This window comes from Epinephelus lanceolatus, chromosome 3 (assembly GCF_041903045.1).
Source record: "Epinephelus lanceolatus isolate andai-2023 chromosome 3, ASM4190304v1, whole genome shotgun sequence".
In the NCBI taxonomy this organism is placed as follows: domain Eukaryota; kingdom Metazoa; phylum Chordata; class Actinopteri; order Perciformes; family Serranidae; genus Epinephelus; species Epinephelus lanceolatus.
The window spans coordinates 19,353,375-19,380,611 of NC_135736.1; the positions used below are offsets into that span (position 1 = coordinate 19,353,375).

The following is a 27,237-nucleotide window of genomic DNA, read 5'->3' on the forward strand; positions in this document are numbered from 1 at the left end:
ATTGTGAGCAATACAGTGATTCATTATTGTATTATTAATACAATATATCATTGATGTTATTATTATTTTTGGCTGGTGTTGTGGATACTGTACATGCAGTAGGCTCAGTGGTGTAAGGAAGTTATGAAGGGCCCTTGTACACACTATTGTGCATATTGTCTTGACACAAATAGAGACCTGACATTGGACAACATCAACAAACATATTACCCTGCAATCATCACTGCATATCTGACAAAAATATCAATGAAAGGAGTAAAATTAATTATTTAATTTAATAGTTTTTTAATAGTTATAGAATTTATAGCTTAAATATGAAAGCATCTAATTTGTTTCAGATAGCTACTGACAATTAAAAAAAAAGAAAAAAGAATTCAGATGGATTTGCCTTTATAGGGATATATATCCTCCTGAGACCCTGTGTCCTCATGAGGACGTCACATTTTGGGTTTACTTGACTTTAAATTTCATTCTGCTTAACTTAGAGCTGTTGTCCTTGTTTGTGGACACTTGTTTGTGCCATCTAGTAGTAGTAGAAGCACAACACACTAATCCATGTAAAAACAAGATGGCAGTCATCTCTGCCAAGTCAGTCTGCAGCTGGTCCAGACACAAAAATGGACAAGGTCCAAAACCTGATCAGTTTTTATGATTGAAACTTGTTTATTTTACTGCTGTCGTGTTTTACAACATTAGGACTTTATGATCATCTCATTTGAGGATATTGGGACTTAATTACTGATGACAATGTTTAGTTTTCTTATATTTACCAGCTCCTACTGATCCCAAATAGTTAAGAGAAATTAAAAATGCATATCAAACAACAGGTCTCAGGAGGTTAAGCAAAGCAGATGGCACCATTTTTAAATTTATATTGGTTTTTTTTTCTATCATTCATCCTTGAACACAGGTATACTTCCAAGGTGGCAATCTTAATCACTTGCAAGGGCCTCTCCACGGGCCCCTCCACCCCAGGGGCCCCACTGTCTATATTGACGTCCCTGAGTAGGTTACATAATCTTTCAAACTGTATGTGCATGTTTGCTGCCATCCACGAGCCCACATGTGTGCCTCAACAAACATGGCAGCCCGAGGTTTCCTCCTTTTGTCTTCCGCTCAGCGTGAGACCAGCCAATCAGAATCGACTATAGCCCTTCGTCACAGCCAATCGGCGGACGATCTGCTTTTCTCGAAAACATGTCGCCCATGAAGCTGTGTGTTCCAGGTGAGTCTCGTAGTTTTTGCTATTACCACTATTTTACTCGTAGTTAAACCAAACTTTTGAACGTTTTGTCCTTCTGTGCTAATGTCAGCTTCCGTAGCAGTCACTGTGCTGTTGGAAAACTGAGTTCCGCTTTAGTTTGACAGTGTAAAACTCTGTTAATTATTTCCAGCTGCCATGCGTTGTTTGGGCTTTGGCTTCTGAAAACAGTTAACGTTACATTTCAGTCACTTTTAAATCCCTCGCTAGTTGTATCAGGTGAACACAAGGCGCAGTAGGTGAGCTGAGGGCTTTTATATTTACATATTTTACGGTAATTACCGTTCTTGTTCAGGGCTGGGAGCTCTCAACTTTTACTTTCCAGGGCAGGTTTCATCTCCTGCCCTGCCCATCGCCTCAGGCAGGACAGCAGCATTCCTTCCCTCACTTGTTTTGACTCACCCATGTGAAATCCTCAGCTGCATTGTGCGGATGGCAATAGGAAATGTCAACAGAAATGTTTCAGCAATTGTCTGAGATCTGATAGTGACTTTTAGGGTGTGTGAAAGTTACATGGAAAATACAAGGATTTGGCAATAGTAACGTAAGTCCTCTAAAGATCACGCAGGATTTGTATGTCATGTCGTCAGTGCCATGGTGAAATGGATCAGAGGGACCAGATCAGTGATTCTAGAGCAATAACTGTCCTCCTTAGATGAATGGCACTTTTGGACATAGTGTTGCTGCATTGTGATTTCTGTGTGGACAGGACTGTGCTTGGTTTGACTTTCATTCCTCATGTGCAATCCTGTTCTTCAGAATCCCACAAAGAAAAGTGTCACCAATTTGTAGCTGTATAAAGTTCTTGTAAAAAAAAAAAGTCTCAGGATGCAGAAAATTGTTATGCGAGGTAGTGATCCACCCACAGCCTGAGGTAGTCTCATGATCATGTCACTCAGCAGATGACAGCCTAAATAAAAGCTAAACTAATTAAATAGCCTATATAGAATTGGCTTTGTTTTCTTCCACAGGTTAATGTTTTATCCCACAAAAGTGTGTAAATATATTCTGATTATATCAGAGTTGATCCATCTTTACTACAAAGACACTGACACACTGTACGACTTTTCTGCAACACCTCTGTCTGTCACCTCTTGTTTGTCTACAGGTGACAAGCTATGCAGTGTAGAAGACTGCATTCCCGGCACAGGAGTGTATCTGCGGCATGGATACATTTACTCCTCACTAGCAGGATACGTGCTCAGGAAAAACGAGGGAGAGGAGGTGAGGGGTGTGGCTGGTGTGGGGAGGAGAGAGGTGGGGAAAGCTGCAGAAGCAATAAGGCGTGTCTGAGCAAAGGTATTATGCAATGCTGGCGAATGTGACTGAACAGAAATGTGTTTGTTCAGAGTGTGTGGTGAAATATGCACTATATTTAGTGTGACAGGGTTTTTCTTCAGGCTGTTTTGAACTTGAATCATGAGATTTTTGTCGTTTTTCTAGTTGCCAGTGATCTCTGTGGTGAGGGAAACAGAAACACAACTACTACCAGATGTAGGAGCAATAGTCACCTGTAAGGTATGCAGTGGAATCAGATATTATTTAACAACAATAAGATGATCTGATTGAGTGGTGCTGCACAGTTTAGATTTAGATCCATGGTTTGTTTTGAGCCTTACTGTTCTTTGCTTGGACAGGTGACCAGCATCAACCCCAGGTTCGCCAAGGTCCATATACTATATGTAGGCTCCACACCGCTGAAGGACCGCTTCAGAGGAACAATCAGGTAACCATGACAACTGACTCAGTTGTGAAACAATGTTTAACGTCATATCTCTCTGTGTCATTCTCAAAACTGAGCCCACTCTCTCTGATTCTACAGGAAAGAAGATGTGCGCGCAACAGAGAAAGACAAGGTGTGTTTGAATCCTTGTATTCAACCTGATCGTCACATGTGTACTTATTAAAGCTAGAGTTTTTATGAATGTAACTTTTTGTCTTACTTGCTGCAGCTGTCACTTAATTCTGAACAAAGCACACGAGACAGATAATACATCAAAAAAAATCTTTTGCTACTAATGGCGTTTGCTAGAATCCACTGTGGCGCACCATACAACCAGTCAGAGACGTAGCAGTCTCAGACGTAGCTGTCAATCATGTCACTCACTTCTCGTGAGCTGCGGTCAAACCAGGCACAGCAGATCAAATATGAATCAGGATTCTGTTACTGCAGTGCCTATTTCTCATCTCAAATGTTTTCAGAAACATATTTAAGTGTACTGTTTAGCTGTGAAATGAGAACGTTTGTGACCCATCAGCCATGTTGGAAACAGCCGACCAATAAGTACAAAGCACCGCCCACCAGGTGGATCAAGTTTCTCATTTTACAGCTAAACTGTACACTAAAATATGTTTCTGAAATATGCCCGGAGAAATAGGCAATGCAGTAAGAGAATCTTTATTCATATTCGATAAGCGCTGTCTAGTCTGACACTTTGATCACTGATCACAGAGTGATTGACAGCCGTGTCAGAGACTCCTTGACTCTGACTGGTTGTTTTTGTTTACATGCGGTAATGCCATTTGAAATGCTACAAGGCAAGAGAGTAGGCAGAAGAGTGTGATTTTTTTTTTCCCACAGATTATCTGTCTCATTTAGTGCTGTGATAATGTAGTATATACATAGTATACAGACAGTTTCAACAAATGTGGAAAAAAAAATAAAAGTTTCAAACTACAGCTTGAATCTAAGATGACATGCTTAGTGTAATGCTTGTGTCTTTATTGTTACAGGTGGAGACATACAAAAGCTTCAGACCAGGTGACATCGTCTTGGCGAAAGTTGTATCCTTCCCCTGCCCTCAAGCCTGAGGAAAATAAATATCTTTCTCAAGAGTCAAAGTCGAAAACTATTCAGCTCATGAATCAGTTACTGTTTATTCTCCCCCTGAAATTCCTAATCTTGGAATAACTCAGGTATAGTAACCAAACCACCTCCAAAGATGTCTTGTTCTCTGTTACCATGATCTCTTGGACTGTGACAGATGCACATAGCTTGTTAGTTTTAAAATCAATGACAGCTGCCTGCAGATATTCACTATGAGTGAATTAAAAAAAGCCCCACTTAAATAGTGTTGATGTATGATGTTGCATTAACTGTGTTGTTTACCCTTAACCTGTGATGTCAGATATCGCTCGGTGACGTGCAGTCTAACTACCTGTTGACAACAGCAGAGAATGAGCTGGGCGTGGTGGTGGCACACAGTGAAGCAGGTAACTCTTAAAGCTCATTACACAATGTTTTTCTTTTTCTTCTACACTTCAAAACACAGGAGGTTCCAGCTCAGCACACACTGATAGTATCCTGTTTGAACACAAGGTGGTGCAAGAGTATCTGTCCACATAACTGGAGACAGTCACTGTCACTTTGACACCACACAGCCTTTTGCAGTGAGCCATATTTGTCAAGCATTTGCTGTAGCGTTATTACAGTTTGGCAGAATTTTACAATAGTGCCAATCTAGTCATCTCTGATCCAGTATCCAAGATTTTTTTGTGTAGCAGTGTGAGAGAGACGTGATTATGCTTTCAATCCAATTACTTTGCTACACCTAAGAGCAGTGGGAGTGACAACAATGAAACCTGATTATGGAAATTTATTGCTACAGAAATTCTGCAGGATGAGCACCAAATTAATCTCATCTCAATCTCGTACCTAAGGTCATGCTTCTAGACTGTAGACTGTATTTGCATTGCATTAAGATTTTTCAGGTGACAACACTCCAGAATGCAGAGTGTCTTATATTTTACATTTCCTCTTGTGAATCAGGTGCTCAGATGGTTCCCATCAGCTGGTGTGAAATGCAGTGCCCACGGACGCACAGCAAAGAGTTCCGTAAAGTGGCGCGAGTGCAGCCAGAGTATCTACAGGCATGAGACAACTTCTTTCTACCACAAGGAACACACAGCTTCCCCTCCCTCTTTCACTCAGTTGTCAAGTAGCCTCCCCACTCTGTTTCAGACATGTTCTGAGAGACTGAACGACGTGCATATTGTTGGCTACTTTCTAGTTTCGTGTCTTAAGTGTTTTTTTTTTTTAACCGAGTCATCATTTGATTGTGCCAGCTTGAAAACACTGAAGTAGCGTCAGACCAAACTGTCAGGATTTATTCTAAGCAAAGTAGCGACTGTTGTAAAGATATTTTTTTAACCAAAGTCAGTGCATGTCCCAGCAACGGGGGTTTTTAAAGTTGCGTTTCAGTTGCCTGATGGCAACCTGATTAGACTAACTCAGGATGTTACAGCTGCAGAACCTTCTAAGCTACCGCTATGATGAGAAGCTAAAAGCATAAGAAATTTGTGCCTGGTGAATAAAGGTCCTCTTCACTCAGTTTTAATAGTAAATATTATGGCGAAGTATTACGGCTGATCGTCAGGTCACTTGAAGGGTGAAGCAGCGGCGCATGTTGCTGGGTGCACAAAGGCCCAGGCTGCATTTTCTAACTAGAGGTGGTTGTATTTGGTCTGAAATAAAGATTCGGCCAAAAATGCTGCACTTTAAAACTTCTTTTGCGTGATGTCATGTAAACGACTCACATGGGATTTTTTTTTTGTCCATAAGTGACAAAGACATTTGTCTCCTCAGGCTCATTTTTCATCACTCCTTTCCTTTCGGTCTCAAGTAAACTGAAGGACACATGCGGTCCACACAGCAGTTTGAAAGGAGAGTAAATGTGATTAAGGGAGCCTAATGTTCAGAGTTACAACACAGCTACCAATGTGCGGAATATTGAAGTTCAACATGATAGTCAGATATTTCATTTTTGTTTTCCAGCTTATTGTCAGAACGTAATGATTGTGAGCCTACAACAAGCAAGCAGAAATGTTTCCATTGTATCTTTGAAGTAAAGTGAACTTTAACTTTCCTTATTCCTTCCTCACTTTACAGCAGATGTCATTCATGTGCAAGATTGAAATAAAATGACTATCAAAGCCTTTAGTTCAAGTTTCCTTTTTTACCCAGACTTACCCAGGGCCGCCCCTCCCTAAACACAGAACACGCGCTGTGCGTAGGGCCTCATCTTCCATGAGGGGCCACATTTTGCGCGAGGGGACGCATTTGCGCGTAGAATCAGCTCGAGGAAGGAGAGAAGAGACCTGACCGCCATACATCGCTGCAATGATTGACAGCACTCGACATCTGAACAATAAGAGGGGTGCGCTGGCAGGCACTTGCAGAGCTGCAGCAGGTGAAGAGTTGTCAACATGTCGTCCAAAAGTATGTGCGGGGACAGGAGGGCGGGCGGGCTCCACGGTGGGGGAGATCCGAGCCTCGGGGGTATGTGCGGGGCCGGGAGGTCGGATGCTCCCAGAGAGGGGAGAGGGAGAAATATAGCTAAATAAGATGAAAATAGAAAAAAATGTCTCTGTATTCTGTTTTCAGTGTTTAATCAAGGTGGGAGAGGCGGAGGGCTGAGGGAGATCGGACGCCTCCAGAGAGGGGAGAGGGAGAAATATAACAAAATAAGATTAAATAGGAAAAACCTGTCTTCCTCTTTTATTTTCAGTGTTCAATCAAGGGTGGGGGATTGAGGTGGTGGAAGTTACTTTCTTTTGATGAGTAATTGATGGCTATTTGTGGCTCAGATTTTTTTATTTATTTCAGTTTGAAGTTATTTTTATTTAATATTTATTTATTTATTTCAGGTTAAATTTTTTATTTTATTTGACTCATACAACCAAACTACTGTATCTACAGTACATTTGTTATTGCCAGTAAAGGTTGTCAAGTTAAATGAGAAGTTGTTGTAAGGTCATTTTGTACCTATGATACATTTGGGATGGGGACCTCCAAATAAAATTTCGCTTAGGGCCCCAATTTGGTCAGGGGCAGCCCTGCTCCCACCCCTTAAATTGCCTACTTGATGTACTTTGTCCTCAGTAATGAATATTTAAGTGACAAATTGGGATGGCAGATGTCCATTTTTTTCAGTCTTCCTGGCAGGAACATCACCTAACAACTTGCCAACGTAATGAACAGGATGAAAAAAATATTTGTAACACCTTTAACAAAGAAATTGAAATAAAACATTCATACCAGCTCAGTGTAAACAGATACCTACTGAAATCACATGAACTCTGATAATAAACAGATGTGCAGTTTAAGTATTTTAATTAAAAAAGCAAGAGGATGTTTAATGTACAGTATGTACAAACTGCATTTTGTTTTGCACGTTCATTCTCTAATCCTCATTTATATACAAGAAATAATAGTAGTCTGCTGTGAGATGTAGATTTCCACAAGAACCTGAGCAAACAGTCCAGTATGCAAAATCTACAGTTAAAAACATACGAAAAACCGCCCACAAATTCTGCACAACCATACACACCTCTTCAACAACACCCCTACACACATACACTAAGATCAATCATCAAAGCGAACTGATCGACGTGAATTGACGTCAATGGTGAACTTTTTATTGGACGGTGCAGAGAACCCAAGTCCCGACCCTCTGTTGCTGAAGTCCATTCTGCGCGACTGAGCGCGTTCAAACTCTCCCAGGAGCCCTTGCTGCAACTGCATCTGTGCATCCTTCCCCAGCGCCATATTTGCTTTTCCACTGGTCTCAGCAGCCGGCTGGAAGCCCTTTTTGAAGCCGCCCATCAACCGGAGGAATTTCTGCTGCTGTTCAGAGCTGTCGAACTGGGCTGTGCTCCACTGGCCGAGACCCTGAGGGACACAGATAGTGGAGACAAATATGAGAAATTATATGCATTACAGCAGGGGTGTCGAAACTTTTTTGAATGGGGGCCAGATAAAACAACGTGAAAACACCTGGGGGCCAACTGATTCTCACGTCAAAAGTTGTTTTTTTTTGTTTTTTTTTAAGTGAGATAAATGCAACCATTTTTATCTTTTAATGAACTATTACTACTTGATGCCTGTCTACAATGTAGTGTATGATAGTCCTGTCATTGTGATGTGAAGGGTAAAAATGCCAAGTGATCTTGCTCGATTAACCATTATTGTGTAAAGGACCACATATGGTATGATTAAAATTGGCCCTGGGCCAGACTTTGGACATGCCTGCATTACAGGTATACTTCACACAAAAAAAACATTTGTACATAATACAAGTTATTAATGCAGGGCTACATGGTGTTCATGAAGAAAACTTCTTCCCACAGTGGTCATTTTGTGGGTGAAGTGCTCCTTTATAGAGTTCTCCACTGATTTTACATGGGCTTAGTTTATTTGTCATGAGGAGTACAGCTCAGATGTATAATGTCTTCTGCAGGCCTGGAGGAGTTTTCTAAAGTCTGAGAAAATAACCCCGATGATGTTCTCAGACTTAGGAAAATTTGCCTGAGCTTTATACGCTACAAATGTACAACACAAAGCAAGCGTTACAAACTGGGGAAGTGGAGTATGAAAGATGAGGGCATTTACCTGGGCTGCAGTGGTGTACTGAACACAAGCAAGTGTGAAATAAAAAAAAAATTGCATGTACAATAACGAAAGTTCTACCAGAATTGGGTTTATAAACAAGTCACTGCTAACTGTGTACACCTTTGACACACCCACCAAACAAGGGAAAATGTACTTCATAGCCCACTGCACACCACTTCGAGGAAACAAAATGGCGCATACCGTTTTCAGAATGAACATGCCCCTGGCAGGGTGGGTCGAATGCTGATACTATTGAGTTGAATTAGGGGGAATGTAGGGTCCAGAGTTTTTTTTTAGCTTTACCAACAATTACGACTAAAAATGAGGAAATCCCTGCTGCATCAATTTACCCTTTTCACTCTTCCAAGTCCTTCAATCTTGTTAAAGTATTACACTAAAACAGCCAAAATGAATCTTAATGAAGCTCAGCGTAAGTTCAATCAGGAAGACCTTCTCTGTGCTCACCCTTTCACATTTCTCTCCATCCCACTTTCACTACTCCCTCTAATCAGCTGACTATGGGTGTTCACTCCTCTAGTTATCCAATCACACTTTGCCACGATCTCTCAGCCAATCAGGATGCCATTGTAAAATTTTAAATCTGCTCTCTTCTGCTGATGCCAGCCATCATTTTAAGCATTTCGACTGTGGATTCATCACCCTCCTTAAATCAAACCATCTCTGTGGGGTCTAACCGCCAAAGACTTTCCACATTCTTATTCATACGTTCACATGTTAATAAATATTCTTTTATCAGTAAAACCGAGTCTCTCCTGATTGAAATAGTTTTATTCTATTTACAGAAAGGCACTAACACTGACCGTAGGTTGGGCTGGTTTTTGAGGTTGAGAGGCCTTGTCAATCTCCATTTGTAAAGCCTGTCTTCTTTCCTGTGACAAACCAAAACAGTTCAGTAAGATTAACTGTATTTAACAGATGTACCAAGCTATGAACAGATTTATTTGGGGGAAAAGTTCAATGAAAAGACTACTGTGTCATTAAGAAACAGATCAACATTTTGGGAAATACTTGTATTTCCTTTTTAGCTGAGAGTTACATGAGAAGATTGATACAACTTTCATGTCTGTTCATTAAATATGAAACTACACCCAGGAGACAAGAGCCTGGCTCTTGTCTCCTGGGTGTAGACAAGAGCCAGGAGACAAGAGCCTGGCTCTTGTCTCCAGGCTAGCTGTTTCCCCCTGTTTGCAGTCCTTATGCTAAGCTAAGCTAACTATCTATCTGGTCAAAGTGGCTTCATATTTACGATACAGACATGACAGTGGTATCAGTGCTCTCATTCCCAAGATGTCTGGCATTTATGCACAGCAGGAAACATCACATTGACATAGTGATGGAGTAATAATGAGATCCCTGTTTACCTGGTTGATGGTGACCTCATCAGCATTTCCAGTTTTCTCTGACAGGAAAACCACATCCACATTGGTGAACTCCTAAAACACCATAAAACACAAACCAGGTTCACTCCCGATGTAAAAACTAAAAGACAACATCTGAGCACAGTGCCAGTCGCCTCTGATAATACACACACTCACATGCTCTTCATGGTCTTCCACCTCTTCTTTGATCTTCTTCTTCTTCTTCTTTGCACCAGTTTCAGAACTCTCCACTTGTGTCTCCACCTTAATGGAGCTTTTCTTCTTTTTGCTTTTCTTGCCTGTCGTGTCTCCAGCTGCCGTGACAAAGGTTTCACTGCTCTGCTTCTCGACCTCTTCACATTTGAGTTGTAATGGTTCTTCCTCCTCTCCCTTTGAGTTCCCCTTTTTTCTTTTCTTCTTCTTTGGCTCTGTCTCTTCTGCCTTGCTAACCAGTGCTACTGGTTCTTCCTCCGCCACCTTTGAGATTTCCTTTTTCCTTTTCTTCTTCTCTGGCTCTGTCTTGTCTACTCTACTAATTTCTTCATATTTGAGCACTCCTGGTTCTTCCTTCTCTCCCTTTGAGATTTCCTTTTTCCTTTTCTTCTTCTTTGGCTCCGTCTCTTCTACCTCGCTGACCTCCACAGAGGCTTTTCTAACCTTTTCCTTTTTTCCTTTTTTCTTTTGCTCCATCTTCTCTTCTTCATCAATGATAATTATCTCACTCTTTGTGGATTTCTGTTTCTTCTTGTCGTTTTTCTTCACTTCTTTGCTCTGTTTGTCGTTACCTTTGATCTGAGGCGTTCCTAATTCATTTCCATCTTCTTTCGTATTGGCTTCCTTTTTCTTTTTCACTTTTACCTTTTCAGCCTCACCCTCTGGTGTTTCTAACTTCACTCCATTCTCAGACGCTTTCATTTTAGATTTATTTTTCTTTTTTGTTACATTTATTCCCACCTTAGCATCTGGGGTTTCCCCATCTATTGTTTTCTTTGTCTTCTTTTTTTTAACTTGTTCCTTTAGTTTAGTGCTTACATTTGAAATGTCTTTTCCCTTCTTGGCTGTCTTTGGCAATTTATCCTTTCCATCTTGCTGTTCCTCCTCCTCCTCCTCCTGTTTCTTCATCTTTATCTTTGCTGGTTTAATTTGTACAGATTTAATTTTTACATTTGTCTCCTTCTTATGTTTCTTTTCCTGTTCTTCTTCTTCTTTAACTGAATTCTCACCATTGGCCAGCTGCTTTTTCTTCTTCTTCTTTTTGCTGACATCTTTGTCATTTCCATTCTTCACATCAGAACCGTCGGCATCATTCAGAGATTCAGGGACAATTTTCCTCTTCTTCTTTTTCTTCTTCTCTTCCTTTTCACCTCCTCCATCCAAAGACTCCTCCTCTGTATCTATAACAATTACATCACCTTTTTTACCCTTTCTCTTTACTTTTTTCACCTCTGCTCGGCTCCCGCCATCAACAGGTACGTTTTTCCTGTCAGGCAGTGAGGCTTGTCCTTTTGTATTTTTCTTCTCCTTCTTTACACAATTCTCCTCACTCTTCTCTTCTACCGTCTTCATTTTCATCCCTTCCACTGGCCTCTCCACAGCAACAGACCTCCGGCTTGTCTGGTGAGAGAAATGCAATTACTGAAAGGAAGGACTTTTTGATAATAGGCGCAACTGCAAAACCAGGCTCATAGGCACTATGTGTATGTGCAAGTGTGACTAACTGAGCAATAAACACTAACCAAAGGTGTGGCTAGCTGCCTGGGCTGGGACTGCTGATCAATGTCTCTTTGCAGGGCCAGTCGCTTCGCCTGCAGGGAACAGAGCATAGCTGTGTTTAAATGTTTAGAATGATAAAATGCACCAAAACAATTATTCTTTTATCTATCAGCACACTTGTTTTCATGTGTGTATGCATCAGTTTGCATGTGTCAGCCAATTCAAACTCTGCACATGTGGAACACTGCTGCAGGATTTACTGATTTAATCATTCAGGGTGGACTATTAAAGGTTAATACGTGCTACTTTTGTGTCCCATGATGTATATTTATGCGGTTCTCAGACGTTGCATGTCTACTTACAGTGTTTTTTTAGCACACTGTCACAGTATAACCTATATGCATGCACTGCAAGCAGTGGAATTATCCATGATTGAAACCAATCATGGATAATTCCACTGTTTTGCATGTGTTAACAGGTCCAGGCCCAAATTATTCTGACTCAGTGTTGGATATCTGATGTTGCAAATCAGTACCTGGTCAATGGTAATCTCATTGGGTTTATGTACACACTTTTCAAAGACAAAGATCACGTCCTCATCGGAGTCCGTCTGAAACACAAAATGAACAGTGAGTGCTGCTGGTGCAGATGAACATGCTGTCAGACCAACTGTTTATATGTGAGGTAACACGTCCATGACAAATACACTAGAGTGAAGACACTCTGAGTTAGGGCAAGTAAAAATGTAACAACTCAATAACACGGCAAAATAAACACTTTCTAGGCAGGATAAGATGCCCAAGTGTATTAATAGCACTCTCTGGGTAAAGCATGCTACTTAGCAAGCTAACAGCAGCTAACGTTGAACAGCAGCTAAAAGCTTCAACCGATAAAGATACAAACTATTCAGTCAGCCAGATAATGAAATTATTTTATCATAGCTACACCACGTATTATCAAAACTTAATAAGCTCAGTAGTTTACTTACTTTGTAGGCTTTGATAATTCACGTGGATACCCGTTTACTCTCGTTACCCGGAAGTAATTTCCCCTCTTTCCTGTTAGCTACGAGACAGGCGTCCGTGGTAACGAGCGCGCGCATGTCCGTATGTGAGCACATTCTGGAGTTGTACTGAAGTAATGCTGAAGCTCAACAAGTATTATAGTGATTTTATAATATATATATATATTATTTTGGTTTTCGTTTGTTGTTTTTAACTATTAACACTGTTTTATAATTTATAATGGGTCACTCATACGTGTATATCAGCTGGGAAACACTTGCTAAGATAAAGCTAATGTTTGGTTTTTTTCCTTTTTTTATTGAACCAAATGTATTCACAAAACACATGCAGTGAAGGAGCACAGTTTCAAATATTATTAATAATAATAAGAAGAAAACATATGCAAATAAAAATAAATATAACTACAAATAAATATATTAACTAACTAACTGAAAACAACATAATGAATTGGATGAAATTTTTAAATGAACAACACTTAAACCATGGTTTGAAGGTCCAGTGTGTACGATACATATTATTATTATATTGGCAGAGATGGAATATGATTTAATAAGTATGTTTTCTTTAGTGAACTATCACCTGAATTTAAGAATTGTTCTATTTTCTTTACCTTGGGGTGTCACAATCTACACAGGAAATGGCACCTTGTTCATAGAATCCAACATGTTTCTACATTAGCTCAGAACGGAAAAACCAAACACAGTGCCTTATATATGGGTCATTTGCAGTTTTACACCAGCCACTGTAGTTAGCGGCCCCTCCGAGACGAGCAGCATCGTTAAGACACTGATTTTTTTTTTTATGTTTACTGCCTCTCTGGGTCAGTTTGTTTTGAAGAGGGAAAAACTCCCTTTGTAAAAACCTCCTGAATGTCTGGATCAGAAAAAAAGTGAGCACACAGCAGCAAGTGCTTGTCATAGACAAGCCAAACAATGATGGACAAACACTTATTTGTAATGTGCAACTGCTTTCTTCAGTGTATGTACCAGTTTAAATCACTTGATCTGTTTGTTTTGGAGAAGCAGAGGCAGATAATTCAGCTCCTGCTAAAAACCTTTCTAAACAGGAGGAGATTCAGCTGGCTCTAATCTGCTGTTCTTACCACTAGATGCTACTGAATGCTCCAAAATCTGCTCCTTTAAGTAAGGTGAATTACTGTATAAACCAGCAGCTTCTATCACTTTTACCTGGAGCTTCTTGCAGCAAGAAAGCTGCACTGTTGAGGCATCAGTTGTCAAAGTGTTTTTCAGATGGTCGAATAGCATTTTACACCCTCCTCTTACACCTACAATTTTCTGCTAGATATTTTTGTAACTTTTTAAATCTGATAGTCACAACCAGTTTATGCAGCGATTCCCCAGGTGTGTGGTGATAAGAAAGTAGCAGGGTTTGAACTTCTCTCTCTTAATTTGGACAACCAAACTAGTTTGTGTAAACATGCTCTGCCTTTATATTTTGCCTGAATACTTTGGGAATTAGTCTAAGCCCCAGCCTGGGCCTCACCTTTAGCCTCACAAGTTGAAAGGCCAGTGCCAAGGCCAGTGTCTGTCTGCAGCTTAACGGAAGCCAGCTGCAATTTTGGCTTCTTACTTTACCTTCTGACAGCTAGGTGCATAAGCCTCTATAACAGACGCTGGCACCAGCTTTTACCTGCAACTACCGCCAGTTCCTTCAGCTTCTGGTAGCCAGCCAGTGCAGATCCAGCTTTCTTGGTCTCCTATTTACAGCCATGCACGCACAGCCTTTGCCAGCAAGCAGCAACCACAGCATTCTCATAGAGGTGAGTAGTGTTCATTTTCAAGCTCAGCCTTCACATGCTACTTCGAGATATGATAATAATACCACCCGCCACCTAAGATGTCTGTGCCAGCTACATCCCCATCTTTTGACCACAGCTTCCAGGAGCCAGCTGGTGTTCCTGCTTCTGCCCACTACATCTGACAGCCATCTGCAACCCCAGCATCCGACTTCAGCCCATGACAGCTAGTTGCATCAGCTGTCACCTACAGCCTCTCGGCACCCAGTGTTCTACCTGGAGTCTGAGCCAGCTGCATACCAAACCTCCATTTACAGCCTCTCACAGCCCTACGAATTTGAGATGCAATGACCTGAATATAGCACAGGTTACTTTTAAAACACTCCCACATGCAGTGAGGAATTTTGGAACAGCTGCTCCATAGCTATTTTTGATGGATAGAGCTATGAGGTGAATTGGCTCACGATTCAACACACTGCATGGAGGAGAGACATCGTGCACGTCTCCACTTGGCTCATAAACCAGCCAAACTCCATATACTTGGTATAAATGATGCAGCAATTTTGTTAACGAAAATAACGAAATATGACGTGTAGAAACAATTCCATACTATGTGTGATAAGAGAAATACCAAAAATAATTTTCTAATGTTTTATAGATATGCTTTTAGGAGTTGTGATTACATGGGCATCAGTTTTTAGCGTCCTCTGGAAACCTTGCTTTTCAAAATGTGCTTGTGTTTTATTTACTTGCAGCTTTTTCTATAAGTGACATGTGCTATCGATGTGGTGTTCACTGTGTTGCTGCATCTCTATGAAGTGACCGATGCCTACAGTACAGTGGATCCATTAGGTCCATTAGTGTACCATAAGGACAGGAGACCGAAGAAAGAACAGTTCAATGACCACACAGTACTTAACAGAAAATATGCACCAATGTATTAGCCACTTTGTGCGAATCACATTACAGACATTCATGTTACGCTGCCATTAAACAGTGACAGTGCTATCATCATAAGAGCATCTTAAAAGGAAAATACCATTTTCACATTTGGGTTATTTACATGATTAAAACTCAGTTATATAGCGCTGATACATAAAAATCCTGTGATGGTAATATTTTCACTGTACAATATCTGAGCATACACTTGTACACAAAAGCAAATTATATAGTTGAGTCTCACAGCAAGAGGAAATGGTCCCGGCATGAACATGGTGACTGTTCTTTGAATTGTGTTTTAACTGGATAAAATGTCCTGGAATGAAGCCAGTGTTGCTTGGGAGATGAAAACCGCATCCCTCCAGTCAAGTAGGAAGCTGCCTCAGAGTTCAATTGCCAGCAGCTGCTGACTAGAAATCTGTCTCGCTTTGGAGCCAAACTTTGCTGCGTCACTAATAAAAAACAATATACATGCGTTTGTATCTGTTCCAGGTTAATTCACAGTGATGCATGACTAAATGTTTCTCTATATTCGATGGGAATTTAAAATGTAAAGGGATCTTGATCACAACAATATAATGAGATGTTGCCATACATCTCAAATAAAGTGTATATAATGATTAGGAGCCTTATGAGATCCAAAGTAACTTTTGGGAAACATGAGTGAAAATGCATCAAAACGGACTGAGAACAAAGTCCAACCTCAAGGTCCATTTTGTAGCTGTTCCAGAACTTTCCATTGTACCACATGGTCTTCCTCTGCAGATCAAGTTTCCCCAGTTTTCATGGAATTGTAGATGTTTATATTTTCCGAGCACTTCAGATGAGAATGAACTCAACACTAAAACTGGTATTTCTCCTCTATGTGTATATCAAAATTCTAGAAAACACTCAAAATACAATTAAATTTTGACAAAATACATTACCTTTAAACTGCGCTTTTACATGCATCTCAAATATCACAATGCCCAGACATGATAAAGTGCAAAATCACAACCTCCAACAGTAAACCTTATATACTGCATTATAGGCATTACAGTATTAAATGGCTTTTTATGATATGCTTATTAAAAACTACTCATCCGTGAGCTGTCGACTCATTTAAGCTTCTTCTTTCTGAATCATCAGCCGATCCTCCAGAACTCTGCAGAGGCTTTGTTAAATGCATGACAATTGTCAATTCACGCAGTGAAATGTGCCAAACTGTCCAGTAGCACTGATAATAGGATGGAGATATGGAGAGAAAAACACTATGAGTCCTTTGGGTCTTTCCAGCATGTAACACAGAGGCCAAGCAAGCTATGTGGGTGTATGCAGGTAATTTACATTAACGATCTAAAGCTTTTTTTTTGTCCTTTTTGTTGGGGCTTGATGCCTGACAGAAAAAGAAGGAAAGCGTAGTTTGATGAACTGGCATCAGTAACAGCATCGATTTGGAGCTGCTCACACAAAATGTTTACTTCACTTCATTCATGTCGTCCTTTAAACTTTACTTTGTCGTGGTAATACCACATTGAACACTAGTCTTTGATATTGACTTTATATACGCTATAATAACATTAACCCTCCTTATACATTCCTCGTCAGTGTATATATTTACATATTACAGTTAAGACTATCTGTGCTGACTATCAAAATAATGCACCATAAATACCCTGGCTTTATGACAAAATCTCCTGAACTGTGGAAGCTGCGTCACTTTCTCTTCCCTCTCCTGTGATTTCATGTCCAGTCTGCTGATAAAGAGGCAATCCAGAAAACTTAAGCATAAATACTACAGTGTTAGGATTGGTTCTTAAAATGTAAAATTCATACATGTGTGCAGAAACATAAAACACATTAAACTTTTTTTTAAGCCCCCATCAACTCCATTCTGTGTGATATGTGACGCCTTTAATATCTTCTTCTTTTTCTTAGGCAACGGGAAATTCTACGAGTACACACCAGTGTATCCTCTTCAAGTCTCGTCCCATTTTACCACAACCGTCTTCCAGTGTAGTTAACTGGGGCCGTGGGCATCTACAAGGGAGACACAAACAAGTAGTGAAAAAGTGCAGTACTCCTGTGGTTGGCTGGTTGGCTGGTAAATGAGTTTCTACCATACTTACTGTTCCACCGTTCATGACCAGAGCCATTTCAGTAGGTTGGTAGACGTGACCTCTAAAGGCGATGCCAGGGCGGACACTCCCGTGGCTGCCGTGGTATGTTCCACTTCGGAGAGCTGACCGGGCAAGGAATACACACACCCAGACACACACGTTACAGGTGTTTAACAAATATTAGATCATGATGATTCCAGTTTCAAGAAATGAGAGATGACTGTACAACTAACTGATACAAAGCAGACATGCATGAAACTCAGGGTTGAAGTATAATTTTTTCCAAACACTTGATAGCTCCCTTTACACTCGTAGCAAACCCACAAAGGTGATTTTAATTACTACAGTTGATTAGACCTCTGTCAGTACTGTGTGGGTGTCTACAGACTATGGCTGCCGTTGAATCGTCTTTTTAAGCCCTAACTGAGTAAAATGACCTTGAAATATCTAAGTGGCAGCCATACTAACAGCGTGTTGAATTCTCTAAATGCTAACGAGAGGTGCTTCAATTCCTCCTTCCTTGTATCTTTTACCGTAAGGTACACTGGACTGTCCTTTATGAAAAAAAAGGAGATAATGGTGTCCCACAATGCCTCACGGCAACATTTAAAGCAGTGCATCCTTCGGCTGTTGCTTATTAAGCACCTTGCCAATGAAGTAATATTTTTCACCGTGTTGTCCATATTCTATAGTCTGCATGAAACAACACATAAAGCACACACAGGGCTAAGTATCTAAGATGCACTTTTGGTAGCCCATCTTCAAAGCATTGTAGTTTCACCTCTGCAGACCACATCAATAACATCTACCATCACATATCTACATAGCCTAGTGTCAGTACGAATTCTTCTTAAGAGTTTTCCTTGACCGTGTGACGTTTTTCATCTTTAGTACAAAAGATATTAAAACAATTTGAAGCTAAAAGCCTGTTGATATAAATTAACTACAGCTCCCAATGTGCATTTTGGCAAGAAATATCCAATAACCTAGCTAAAAACGTCGACACTCACTGCTAATGGCATGTAGAAACTCAAGTTAAAAAAAACAAGCTGCAGCTAAGATCAGTTCACTTTATAATTTTTGGCCAGTTTTGGATTAATTCAGAATTCAACTTGAATTTGCAGGTATTGCTATTTGCATTGATTCCTGCCTTTGACTGGCTTTTTCTCCATGGCAGTGGAGACTGACACACATTGGGACAAAACACTTTTCTCAGACAAGAAGTTGAAATAAGTACAACTGGTAGCCATAACATGAACCTACGACTGTATACACCCAGAAGAGTCCCATGTTTCTATGTTAAAGCAGCTGTGCGGAACTTTTCGTTTTCGTTGATTATAGCGCCCCTTTGGTCGAAGCGGTATGACACCCACAGCCTGGTGTCGTAAAATTCTGACTGCAGCCGGCAATTACCGCATGCATTTGTTTTGGAGAGAGAGGATTAACTAACGTCAGGTCAGTCCAAGAAATTAGTGGAAACAGCAAAATTACTCAGTAAATTCTCCTGTCGTGTTTCTGTTCTGATCTAATCTAATCTGTTGTGTATTTTGAGCTACTAAGGCTACCGTAGTAGTGTGAGCCTCAAGTTATTCTGGGTAATGTAGTAACCGTTGTTGTGCTACTGGAAACAATGAGAAGCAGCCGTGTACGTTCGGTGTAAGGAGGAATAAACAGTTAACAAGTTATCTGCTGAGTCGGCATTATTACGTGAAAAGAATACTCCGACATTTTGGGAGTTATGCCCTTTCTCTATCATTTTCATATTGAGACAACAAGATGGATATCTTGGCGCTTGTAGGGGGTCAGTACGTCTTGCGCGGAGGGATACACTGGTGAGCAACAGCTGCAGCTGGCTCTGGGACAGGTACGCTAAGTCACACGGTAAAAGCAAACAAAGGATCTGGATCTGTGTCCGCTACAAGAAACTCTTCAAAATCGCGTTCAAAGTCATCCATTGTAGCTACTATAGTCCGGAGATATCGCTAAGCTAAATAAACAGATGAGTTTTGTTTACAAGCTACGTCTGTGCCTGCTCACCGGACGTACTGACCCCCTATAAGCGCAATGCTAACCGCTGAGACCCTGCCACTGGATGTACAGACACAAAAAAGATATCGATCATGTTGTCTCGATATGAAAATGATAGAGAAAAGGCATAACTCCCAAATCGTCTGAGTATTCTTTTATGTGAAGATACACAGTGAAGACATAACATAATCCTAACACAGCAAAGCTGTTACCTGCAGCCTTTGCTTGCAAAGCTAATGCTACGTTAGGTCAGTCCAAGTAATTAGTGGAAACATGCTAACATGCTAACATGCTAACGTTACACACAAATTAGTAGTAAAGTAAGACCTGTTCATAAATGTTCTGGTGTAGCTCTGAATTTCTTATAAACTGAGGACAACTGCCTGCTGTATATTTGTGTTCATGGTCACAGTCACAGATAATTTTAGATGATGCTCCTTCGTTATCCGCCATGACATCAAAAGTACAACCAAGTCCTCATAGATACATCTCTGGTAAAACTGTTAGGTGTTATGTGTTGAGCAATGCCCGTTGCGTACTGCTTACTCGAAGAACACTGTAAACACGACTCCTTCTTCTGTGGTTTAATCACTGCGGGCGAGCAGAATCACTTCCGCCTCGGGTGCCGTATTCTGGTTTGCTGACTTCCGCTGTGTGTCCAACCCGAGCCAGGCTACGCTAAATAGCCATATAGAGAAAGGCTTTTTTGTCGCTGTTGGGTTCAAATAAATATGCGGATCTTCAAGGGGGGGTGATACGAACTAGGGGCAGTTTTTATTAATGATAAAAAGTTCCGCACAGCTGCTTTAAAGGTCTAGTGTGTAGGGATAGGTGGCATTTAGTGTTGAGTTGCCAGAACTAAAACTTCTCCAGTGTGCCACGTGTGTAAAAGAAGTACAGTGGCTAATGAGAAAATGTGAATGGTCCTATTTAGAGCCAGTGTTTGGTTTGTCCACTCTGGGCTACTGTAGAAACAACATGGCGTTTAATTTCATTATAATGTAATGAAAACATAGTTATAATTAATATATATAATTTCTTCCAATAGATGCCCCCCAAACACACTGGACCCTTTAAATAACACTGATTAGATTGTTGAAAGAACAAATTTAAATGGTAAAACAAAATGGGGAAAAAGACTTCTGGAACCAGCAGCCCATCCAAAGTCGCATCCCTATTCCCAGCTGTACTGTCACGTGACCGTAATTTTCACATTGACTTTGAATTGTCGCATTGTTAGCATAAAGTACAAGCTATGGACATCACATTTTTCATTCCATTTTGGGAATATTTTAGGGCATTATTTAGCAAATACGTTTTACACTCAGAGTTTACACATACGAATAAACTGGCACACAGTAAAAATAGTGCACTATTCAGTGAACAGGAAGTGATTTTGGACACAACTTATGTTGCTTTTGCTGAGCAGCAGCCACTGTGGCCACCATTGGGAATTACAGCATATTGACACATTGAATTTTCTTTTATTTTTCAATATAGGAGTAAAGCAAGACAATTACATGTCTTCCAATGAGGTTCAGTTTGTTAAACCCAGTTCAATATTTACATGCTAATATTGCTAAAACACAGTGTTGCAAAATGATCAGAAAAAAAAAAAAAAATATATATATATATATATATATATATATATATATATATATATATATATATATATATATATATATACTAACATGTTTACTAACATTAGCTAGCATAAATTACTCCAAAACTCACAGTGAGTGTGTTAAATTGAGCACTGGCGTGTTGTACTGCCTATTAATTCAACTTGACTTGTGGAAGACTGTGTTATTTCTTCCTTCAAACATCTCACTTTAAAGGAAAAATCCACTTTTTCTCAACCTGGGTCTTTTTTTCATAGTTCTGGCCATCTATCCATTCCGTTCCGTTCCGTTCCGTTCCTATCCTATCCTATCCTGTCTGTTCCTATCCTATCTGTTCCTATCCTATCGTTCCTATCCATTCCTATTTGTTCCTATTCTATCTGTTCCTATCCGTTCCTATCTGTTCCTATCCTATCCTATCCGATCCGTTCCTATTTGTTCCTATCCTATCCTATCCTATCCATTCCGTTCCGTTCCGTTCTGTTCCATTCCATTCCGTTCCTATCCTATCCTATCCATTCCGTTCCGTTCCGTTCTGTTCCATTCCATTCCGTTCCTATCCTATCCTATCCGTTCCTATCCTATCCTATCTGTTGCTATCCTGTCTGTTCCTATTCCTTCCCATTCTATCTGTTCCTATCCTGTCCTGTCCTATCCTATCCTGTCCTATCCTATCAATATATTTATACGAGCTCTATGTCAAAGATGACAGAGACAAGGATTTTACTGACCACTTTCCTCTCTGTATGACCCTGCTAGTGTGCAAACTGTACTGTTGTCCTGTTCTTTGCAGCACAGCTTTCTTTCTTCTGTCAGGCATAAATTGGCCAACCAGTATCATCAGTCTCCTTCAGTCTGTTTTCTTGCAAGACATTCTCTGACTCCGTCCTGCCGCTGCCTCCACTCTTTGTTTATCCTGGTTCATCTTGGTTTAGCGCTTCATCTGTGCATCTGGCTTCAAATAAATGTGGAGAGCAACCAAAGTGAAATGACTCATACATTTTCCTATAAGCCTGTAGGATAATCAGGCATTTCATGAGGTTTAATTGGATTTTGGATTGCGCACCGTAGCTAAAATTGAGACGGATTTTGCTGTAAACAAAGCTACAGTAATGTGATCGTGTTGCAGTATGAACAGTATATGATTAATGTAAATAGTCCAGTGGATGAAAGTTTATTTATCTAGCATATTTATTAATTGCTATATGTTAAAGGTGCAGTATGTAGTTCTGGAGAAAGAAAGTTGATTGGTTAATCTCATCCCAGGTCGTCATACACTGATGCTTTGGGTTGGTGGTCTGGTCCAACTACCAATTCAAGGTTGTCAGTATTCAACAAGAAGGATCTCCAGCGGGTAGTGAGGGCAGCTGAGCATGTTACTGGATCACCATTGCCCTCACTCACAGACATTTACACTGGCCGACTGGAAAAGAAAGCCAGTGGTAGATCATTCACACCCTGGACATCCTCTGTTTTCTCCTCAGCCCTCTGGGAGAAGATACAGGACAATAAAAACCAAAACAAATAGACTGAGAAACAGCTTCTACCCACAAGCCAAAGACTGACACACACTGAATAGTGATATCTTAAATGTGACGTGTACTGAACTGAGAATTGCACTGAACTGAATTGCACTGAACTGTCTGCACGAGTTGCACTTTTAATCTCTTTTATTGCTATGAATGTATGTATGATGTTTGCTGCTGCAATACTGGAGTCAAACTGTTTTTCAATGTTTTTTTGGAGCAATGACAATAAATTTCTATTCTATTCTATTCGATGACCTGGGAATGAGAGTCAACAGTAAACTATCTTTCTCCAGAACTGCACACTGAACCATTAAATTAATTAATTAACCAAGTTACTTAAATCTAATTTAAATGTTCTAATCCATTCTAGTTCCGTTTCATGCTCCTATGAACTGATGAATATCTAATTCACTGATACAGGCTGTTCACCTCTCAGTCACTATAGACAGACTGAGTATGAATCCATGAGACATGATGTCATTATCACTTTTAGCCTAGGAGCTAAAAGCTCAGTCTGAAGTTGCTCAAGAAAAGCTCTTAAGAGGTAACAATAAGATAAGACACTTTGTGAATTCAGCTCTTGGTTAGTATTGAAATCCATTGTAATTGACATAAATTCAGCTGACCAGAGCCAAATCTATCTCCTTTCAGTCTCAGAAGATAGCTGTGATTGTAATATTGTATTATTTAAGAATGTCATGCTCCATGAAAGTTTTTTACTTTTGTTGTATACTCCTTTTTCATTCTTCGGCATGACATTGAATGCAGAAAACATTAAGTCATTGTCGGTTTTTGGAGAGAAATCAAGGCAACATCCATTTCTGTTGCAAGTTGCCAGGCAACAGTGTTCTCCTGACCTCGTGACTTACCATTAAAACATGCCAAACATTTTATACTCAACCTAAAATGTTGAAAGTACAACCTCATGAGAGCGATTTGACCCAGGCTGAAAAAAATGTTTTTCCTTTGAAACAGATTATTAAGCTTTGTTACACCAACATGCACAGAGACAAACAGAGACACTTTACATAAGCCTACTTGAGCCGTGCTCCTCCATAGAAAAGGACTGGTTCTCAGGGAAGGGTCGGTGAGAGTGTGCTGGAAGGTCATCTCCAAAATGTGGAGGAGGGGACGTGTGACTGGTGTCGAAGAAATCTTGCGTGTTTGTTTGCGGAGGGTTGCGGAGAATCAGGTGTGCCTCTGGAATGGCGTGGAACAGCAGCAGGATCCAGCCCTGAATGACCAGGGCCACTGCCAGTGCAGGCTCATCCAACACCTTTACATCCTTCTTTCCTCCTCCTGACCTGTCCCCTTTCCCCTTTCCCCTCAGTGCCTGGCTGCCATAAAGATAAAACCCTAGCCAGGCCACCCATAGCAATGCTGATGCCAAACTGGAAAGGAAGACCCAGATGGCGTTACACTTCCATCTCCGTTTTTCACTCTCTCCTTCCCTATCTTCGTCATTACCACCTGTTCCCTCTACCCCCAGCTCTCCTCCACACAACACCACCCCCAGAGAGAGCCCCATGGCTATGAGGAGCAGCCCCAGGGTGTAGCTGCATGTCAGAGCAAAGTCTAAAGGCGGATATTCACAGGCCGGGTGACCCTCCCTAACTACAGTCAGCAAGACCCATTCGGCAGAGATGATCCCCTGAACCAAGGCCAAGGCCAGACCCAGCGCTGCCAGGGAGCTGCCCGATGGGCTCGTCTTGCCAGCCACCAGCCTCCTGAGCCTCACACCCTGCACTAGCAAGCTGGAGAAGCAAAGGGCAAAAAGGGGCCCCCAGAACGCCCTGCGGACCACACACAGCGCCTGGTTCTTCCCCACCAGGAAAGCAAGAGAAATACAGAAGAGCCCCAGGAGCGTGCCTAGGAGCAGGAGAAGAGGCCCCATGCCGGAGCGCCTGCCGGGGTCACCAATGGAGCGCAGCTTGACTAGCAGGAGCACAGCGAGGACCAGAGAAGCGAGGCCGCCGCTGCAGGCCACGGCCTCCAGGACCACACCCCAAACTGACTCCAGGTCACACAGCACTCTGTACGGAGGGTCCACATCCACACTGCATCCCCGAGGAGGAGGAGAGGGGTGGGATGAGCCATAGCCAATCAGTGACAGGAGGCAGATGATGATAGGGCTGACGGCCATCTTAGAGACAGACAGACAGAAAATATGTAGTGATGGAGAGAAAGGTACAGAGAGATAAACAAGAGGGAGAAAGATCCAGAGAGGAGGGAGGCAGGAAGGTGAATGTACTGTACATGCTCATACTGCATCTCCATGAGTCACAATATACAGTAAAAAAACAGCAGTCAATATATATTAAGATCCAATAAGACTGTTATATATCAGAGATTAATGTTTTTCTCCCTCACACACAAACACGCACTCATATACTCACAGCACAGAATAGAACTGCTTTTAGCACTGGGCAATGGTTTCCATGGGAACGGGAAACAGCGTGGGCTGACTACATTGCACACTGGGCTTTTGAGAAGTCGAGTTTCTGTACCCAAAAGCACAGAGAAATGCACGAGTATGTGCGTGTGCGCGCGCACACACACACACACACACACGCACAATGTTTGTACTTACTTGTGAGGACCCTCATTGACATAATGCATTTCCCAAGCATTAACTTGAGCTTTATTTAAACCTTTACTCTAATACTGACTTTAATCAATATACAAAAAATGTCCTCACTGTCAAGGGCTGAAACTCAACTTGGTCCTAACAAGGATAGACGTATCACAGCACACACAAATACACACACATATGTACGAAATACCACAGCATTAAACTGGTCTCAAACCTAAATTGTAATAATTACGCACTCACCTCAGATAAATTCTTGACTTGAAATCTTGATTATTGACAGTGAAGGGACATCATTATTTTCCAGTCTGCATCCCTTCAACTAGTTCAAGTATTATTTTATAATCCCAGTTAATGAAATTCTTGAGGCAGCAGAAACAAAAAGGTTTCCATTTTGTCTCCTATGTCGCTCTCTGCGCTGACAGCTCCCACTGCTTTAAAGTACAAAATAACACACTTTGTGAGACCAATAATGTCCTGCTGCTGCAGTGACACGTCCAGCTGCTCCGAGAAGAATCCACAATTATGATGCATGCCTTGATACTTCACACACCCACATTGTCAAATATATCTTCTGTCTCTCTTTCACTCTTCTCTCGCGCTCCCTCTGTCCTCCTCTCTCAATTCATTCTGTCTGCATGTCTGTTTTTCTCTCTCCCTGCTTCACGCTGAATCTGCGGAGGTGTCAACAGAGACGCAATCCCAGCCTTACTTCTGCTCACCCACACATGGGGAGTATGATTTGCTGATGCACCTGTCTAAACAGGAAGAAGATAGGAAATAAGTACAGTACATAAGCACGGTAATTCACAGCCAAGCCAGTATTAGTCACCCGTTTGCACATCTCGGTGTTATTTCCTGCCTACAGGCACCCACGTCTTCCTTATACCACTTATACAATTCTTCCTCATACCCAGAGCTGGAGATTCATCTTCTTGGATCACCAGATTGGACTAAAACAAATGGAGGTCTCTTCAGCAGTAAGATGTCCATTGGCGGTGTGTGTTGCAGTGTGAAGACAGAGGCAGAGGGGCAGATGGTCAATCTAAACACAGGTGAGCCCTGTGGCCACGTGGCTGTCCTAGTAGAGAGTGTTACATAATAGCCTTGAAGACATGACTCAGCCAAGTCTTCCTTTAGAAAGGAGTAATCTCCTCCCGTGGAGATGGGAAACCATGATAGCAACCATTGTACTAGCTAATTAAGTCAGTTTGGATCAGTGTGATGGAGATTGATGTTGACAGCCACGAGTGAGCTCAGTGACATATAGAGGCCAACCACAGGAGAAGCCAAAGCTGGTCTGTGGTACACAAATAAACTCTCAGACTGACAGATGTAAGGAGGAGAGTGCACACCTACATCCTGCTGTGAAAGGAAAGATAGTCAAATCCAGATAGTGATAGGGTTTTGGTTGGTGACAGCAACAGAGTGATGAATGGGATTTACAAAACAGTCCATTATCCTCCGTTCGCCAGGCTAGTTGTCTCTTTCTATTTACAGTCTTTGTGCTAAGCTAAGCTAACAGTTGGCAGTAGGTATTTAGCGTACAAACTCTTGTTGCTCTGTTTTCAGGCTTTAGAAATTTTAGCCTGTGATGGGAGACTTTGGCCAATCACAAGTCAGTTTAGAGAGAGGGCGTTCCTACTGAAAATACAGATGCACATCCCTTCGGTAAAAGCCTGATTCAATGGTGGAGAACCCTGCAGAGCAAGGTGCTGTTTCAGCAGCGGTAACAAATCTGTCCACACTGCAAAGCAACCCAAAAAAACAGGAGACAGACATATCAAAAGGAGAGTCTCAAAGAGTCTGACAATAAAACAAAACACATGTCAAGATCAACAAAGTTTCAGAGACGTAAAGGAAATGCTGCTGATAGTTTAGTCTACTCCTACCTGGAGTCAAAAGCT

General features: G+C 41.2%; 3 protein-coding genes across 4 annotated transcripts; 1 reads left to right on the forward strand and 2 right to left on the reverse strand.

The window, feature by feature from the left end:
- Nucleotides 1–1,163: 1,163 nt before the first annotated feature.
- exosc1 (exosome component 1) lies at nt 1,164–6,199 on the forward strand. Its single transcript, XM_033622991.2, has 8 exons — nt 1,164–1,224; nt 2,369–2,484; nt 2,704–2,778; nt 2,898–2,986; nt 3,083–3,116; nt 3,994–4,044; nt 4,389–4,473; nt 5,030–6,199. Exons 1-8 carry the CDS (start codon nt 1,197–1,199, stop codon nt 5,134–5,136), a joined length of 585 nt encoding a protein of 194 aa, XP_033478882.1. The 5' UTR covers nt 1,164–1,196; the 3' UTR covers nt 5,137–6,199.
- A 1,156-nt stretch (nt 6,200–7,355) lies between these two features.
- Nucleotides 7,356–12,841, reverse strand: knop1 (lysine-rich nucleolar protein 1). Of its 2 annotated transcripts, none has more exons than XM_033623077.2 (7): nt 12,731–12,841; nt 12,278–12,352; nt 11,766–11,834; nt 10,207–11,643; nt 10,033–10,104; nt 9,472–9,540; nt 7,356–7,930 (listed from the first exon to the last, which is right to left on the reverse strand). In XM_033623077.2, the coding sequence occupies exons 4-7, from the start codon at nt 11,599–11,601 to the stop codon at nt 7,625–7,627; spliced, it is 1,842 nt and encodes a 613-aa protein (XP_033478968.1). In that variant the 5' UTR covers nt 11,602–11,643; nt 11,766–11,834; nt 12,278–12,352; nt 12,731–12,841; the 3' UTR covers nt 7,356–7,624. The 2 variants fall into 2 exon arrangements, with proteins under 2 accessions (XP_033478968.1, XP_033478969.1); XM_033623078.2 differs by having other exon boundaries at nt 12,315–12,352; nt 12,731–12,794.
- Nucleotides 12,842–15,438: 2,597 nt separating this feature from the next.
- Nucleotides 15,439–26,350, reverse strand: gprc5bb (G protein-coupled receptor, class C, group 5, member Bb). Its single transcript, XM_033623145.2, has 4 exons — nt 25,574–26,350; nt 23,779–24,883; nt 17,571–17,683; nt 15,439–17,481 (listed from the first exon to the last, which is right to left on the reverse strand). The coding sequence occupies exons 2-4, from the start codon at nt 24,881–24,883 to the stop codon at nt 17,437–17,439; spliced, it is 1,263 nt and encodes a 420-aa protein (XP_033479036.1). The 5' UTR covers nt 25,574–26,350; the 3' UTR covers nt 15,439–17,436.
- Between the last annotated feature and the right edge of the window lie 887 nt (nt 26,351–27,237).

Excerpts from the sequence above, each read along its gene's own strand:
- gprc5bb (XM_033623145.2), bottom strand. The coding sequence starts at position 24,883 with ATGGCCGTCAGCCCTATCATCATCTGCCTCCTGTCACTGATTGGCTAT. Across the intron at positions 17,684-23,778 it reads TATGGAGGAGCACGGCTCAA|CTCTCCGAAGTGGAACATAC; the intron begins GTAGGCTTATGT and ends TTGCCCGGTCAG. Across the intron at positions 17,482-17,570 it reads TGGTCATGAACGGTGGAACA|ATGCCCACGGCCCCAGTTAA; the intron begins GTAAGTATGGTA and ends TCTCCCTTGTAG.
- exosc1 (XM_033622991.2), top strand. The coding sequence starts at position 1,197 with ATGTCGCCCATGAAGCTGTGTGTTCCAG. Across the intron at positions 2,485-2,703 it reads GGAAAAACGAGGGAGAGGAG|TTGCCAGTGATCTCTGTGGT; the intron begins GTGAGGGGTGTG and ends TCGTTTTTCTAG. Across the intron at positions 2,987-3,082 it reads CGCTTCAGAGGAACAATCAG|GAAAGAAGATGTGCGCGCAA; the intron begins GTAACCATGACA and ends CTGATTCTACAG.
- knop1 (XM_033623077.2), bottom strand. The coding sequence starts at position 11,601 with ATGAAAATGAAGACGGTAGAAGAGAAGAGTGAGGAGAATTGTGTAAAG. Across the intron at positions 10,105-10,206 it reads TGGAAGACCATGAAGAGCAT|GAGTTCACCAATGTGGATGT; the intron begins GTGAGTGTGTGT and ends ATGGTGTTTTAG. Across the intron at positions 7,931-9,471 it reads AAAAACCAGCCCAACCTACG|GGTCTCGGCCAGTGGAGCAC; the intron begins GTCAGTGTTAGT and ends TGTGTCCCTCAG.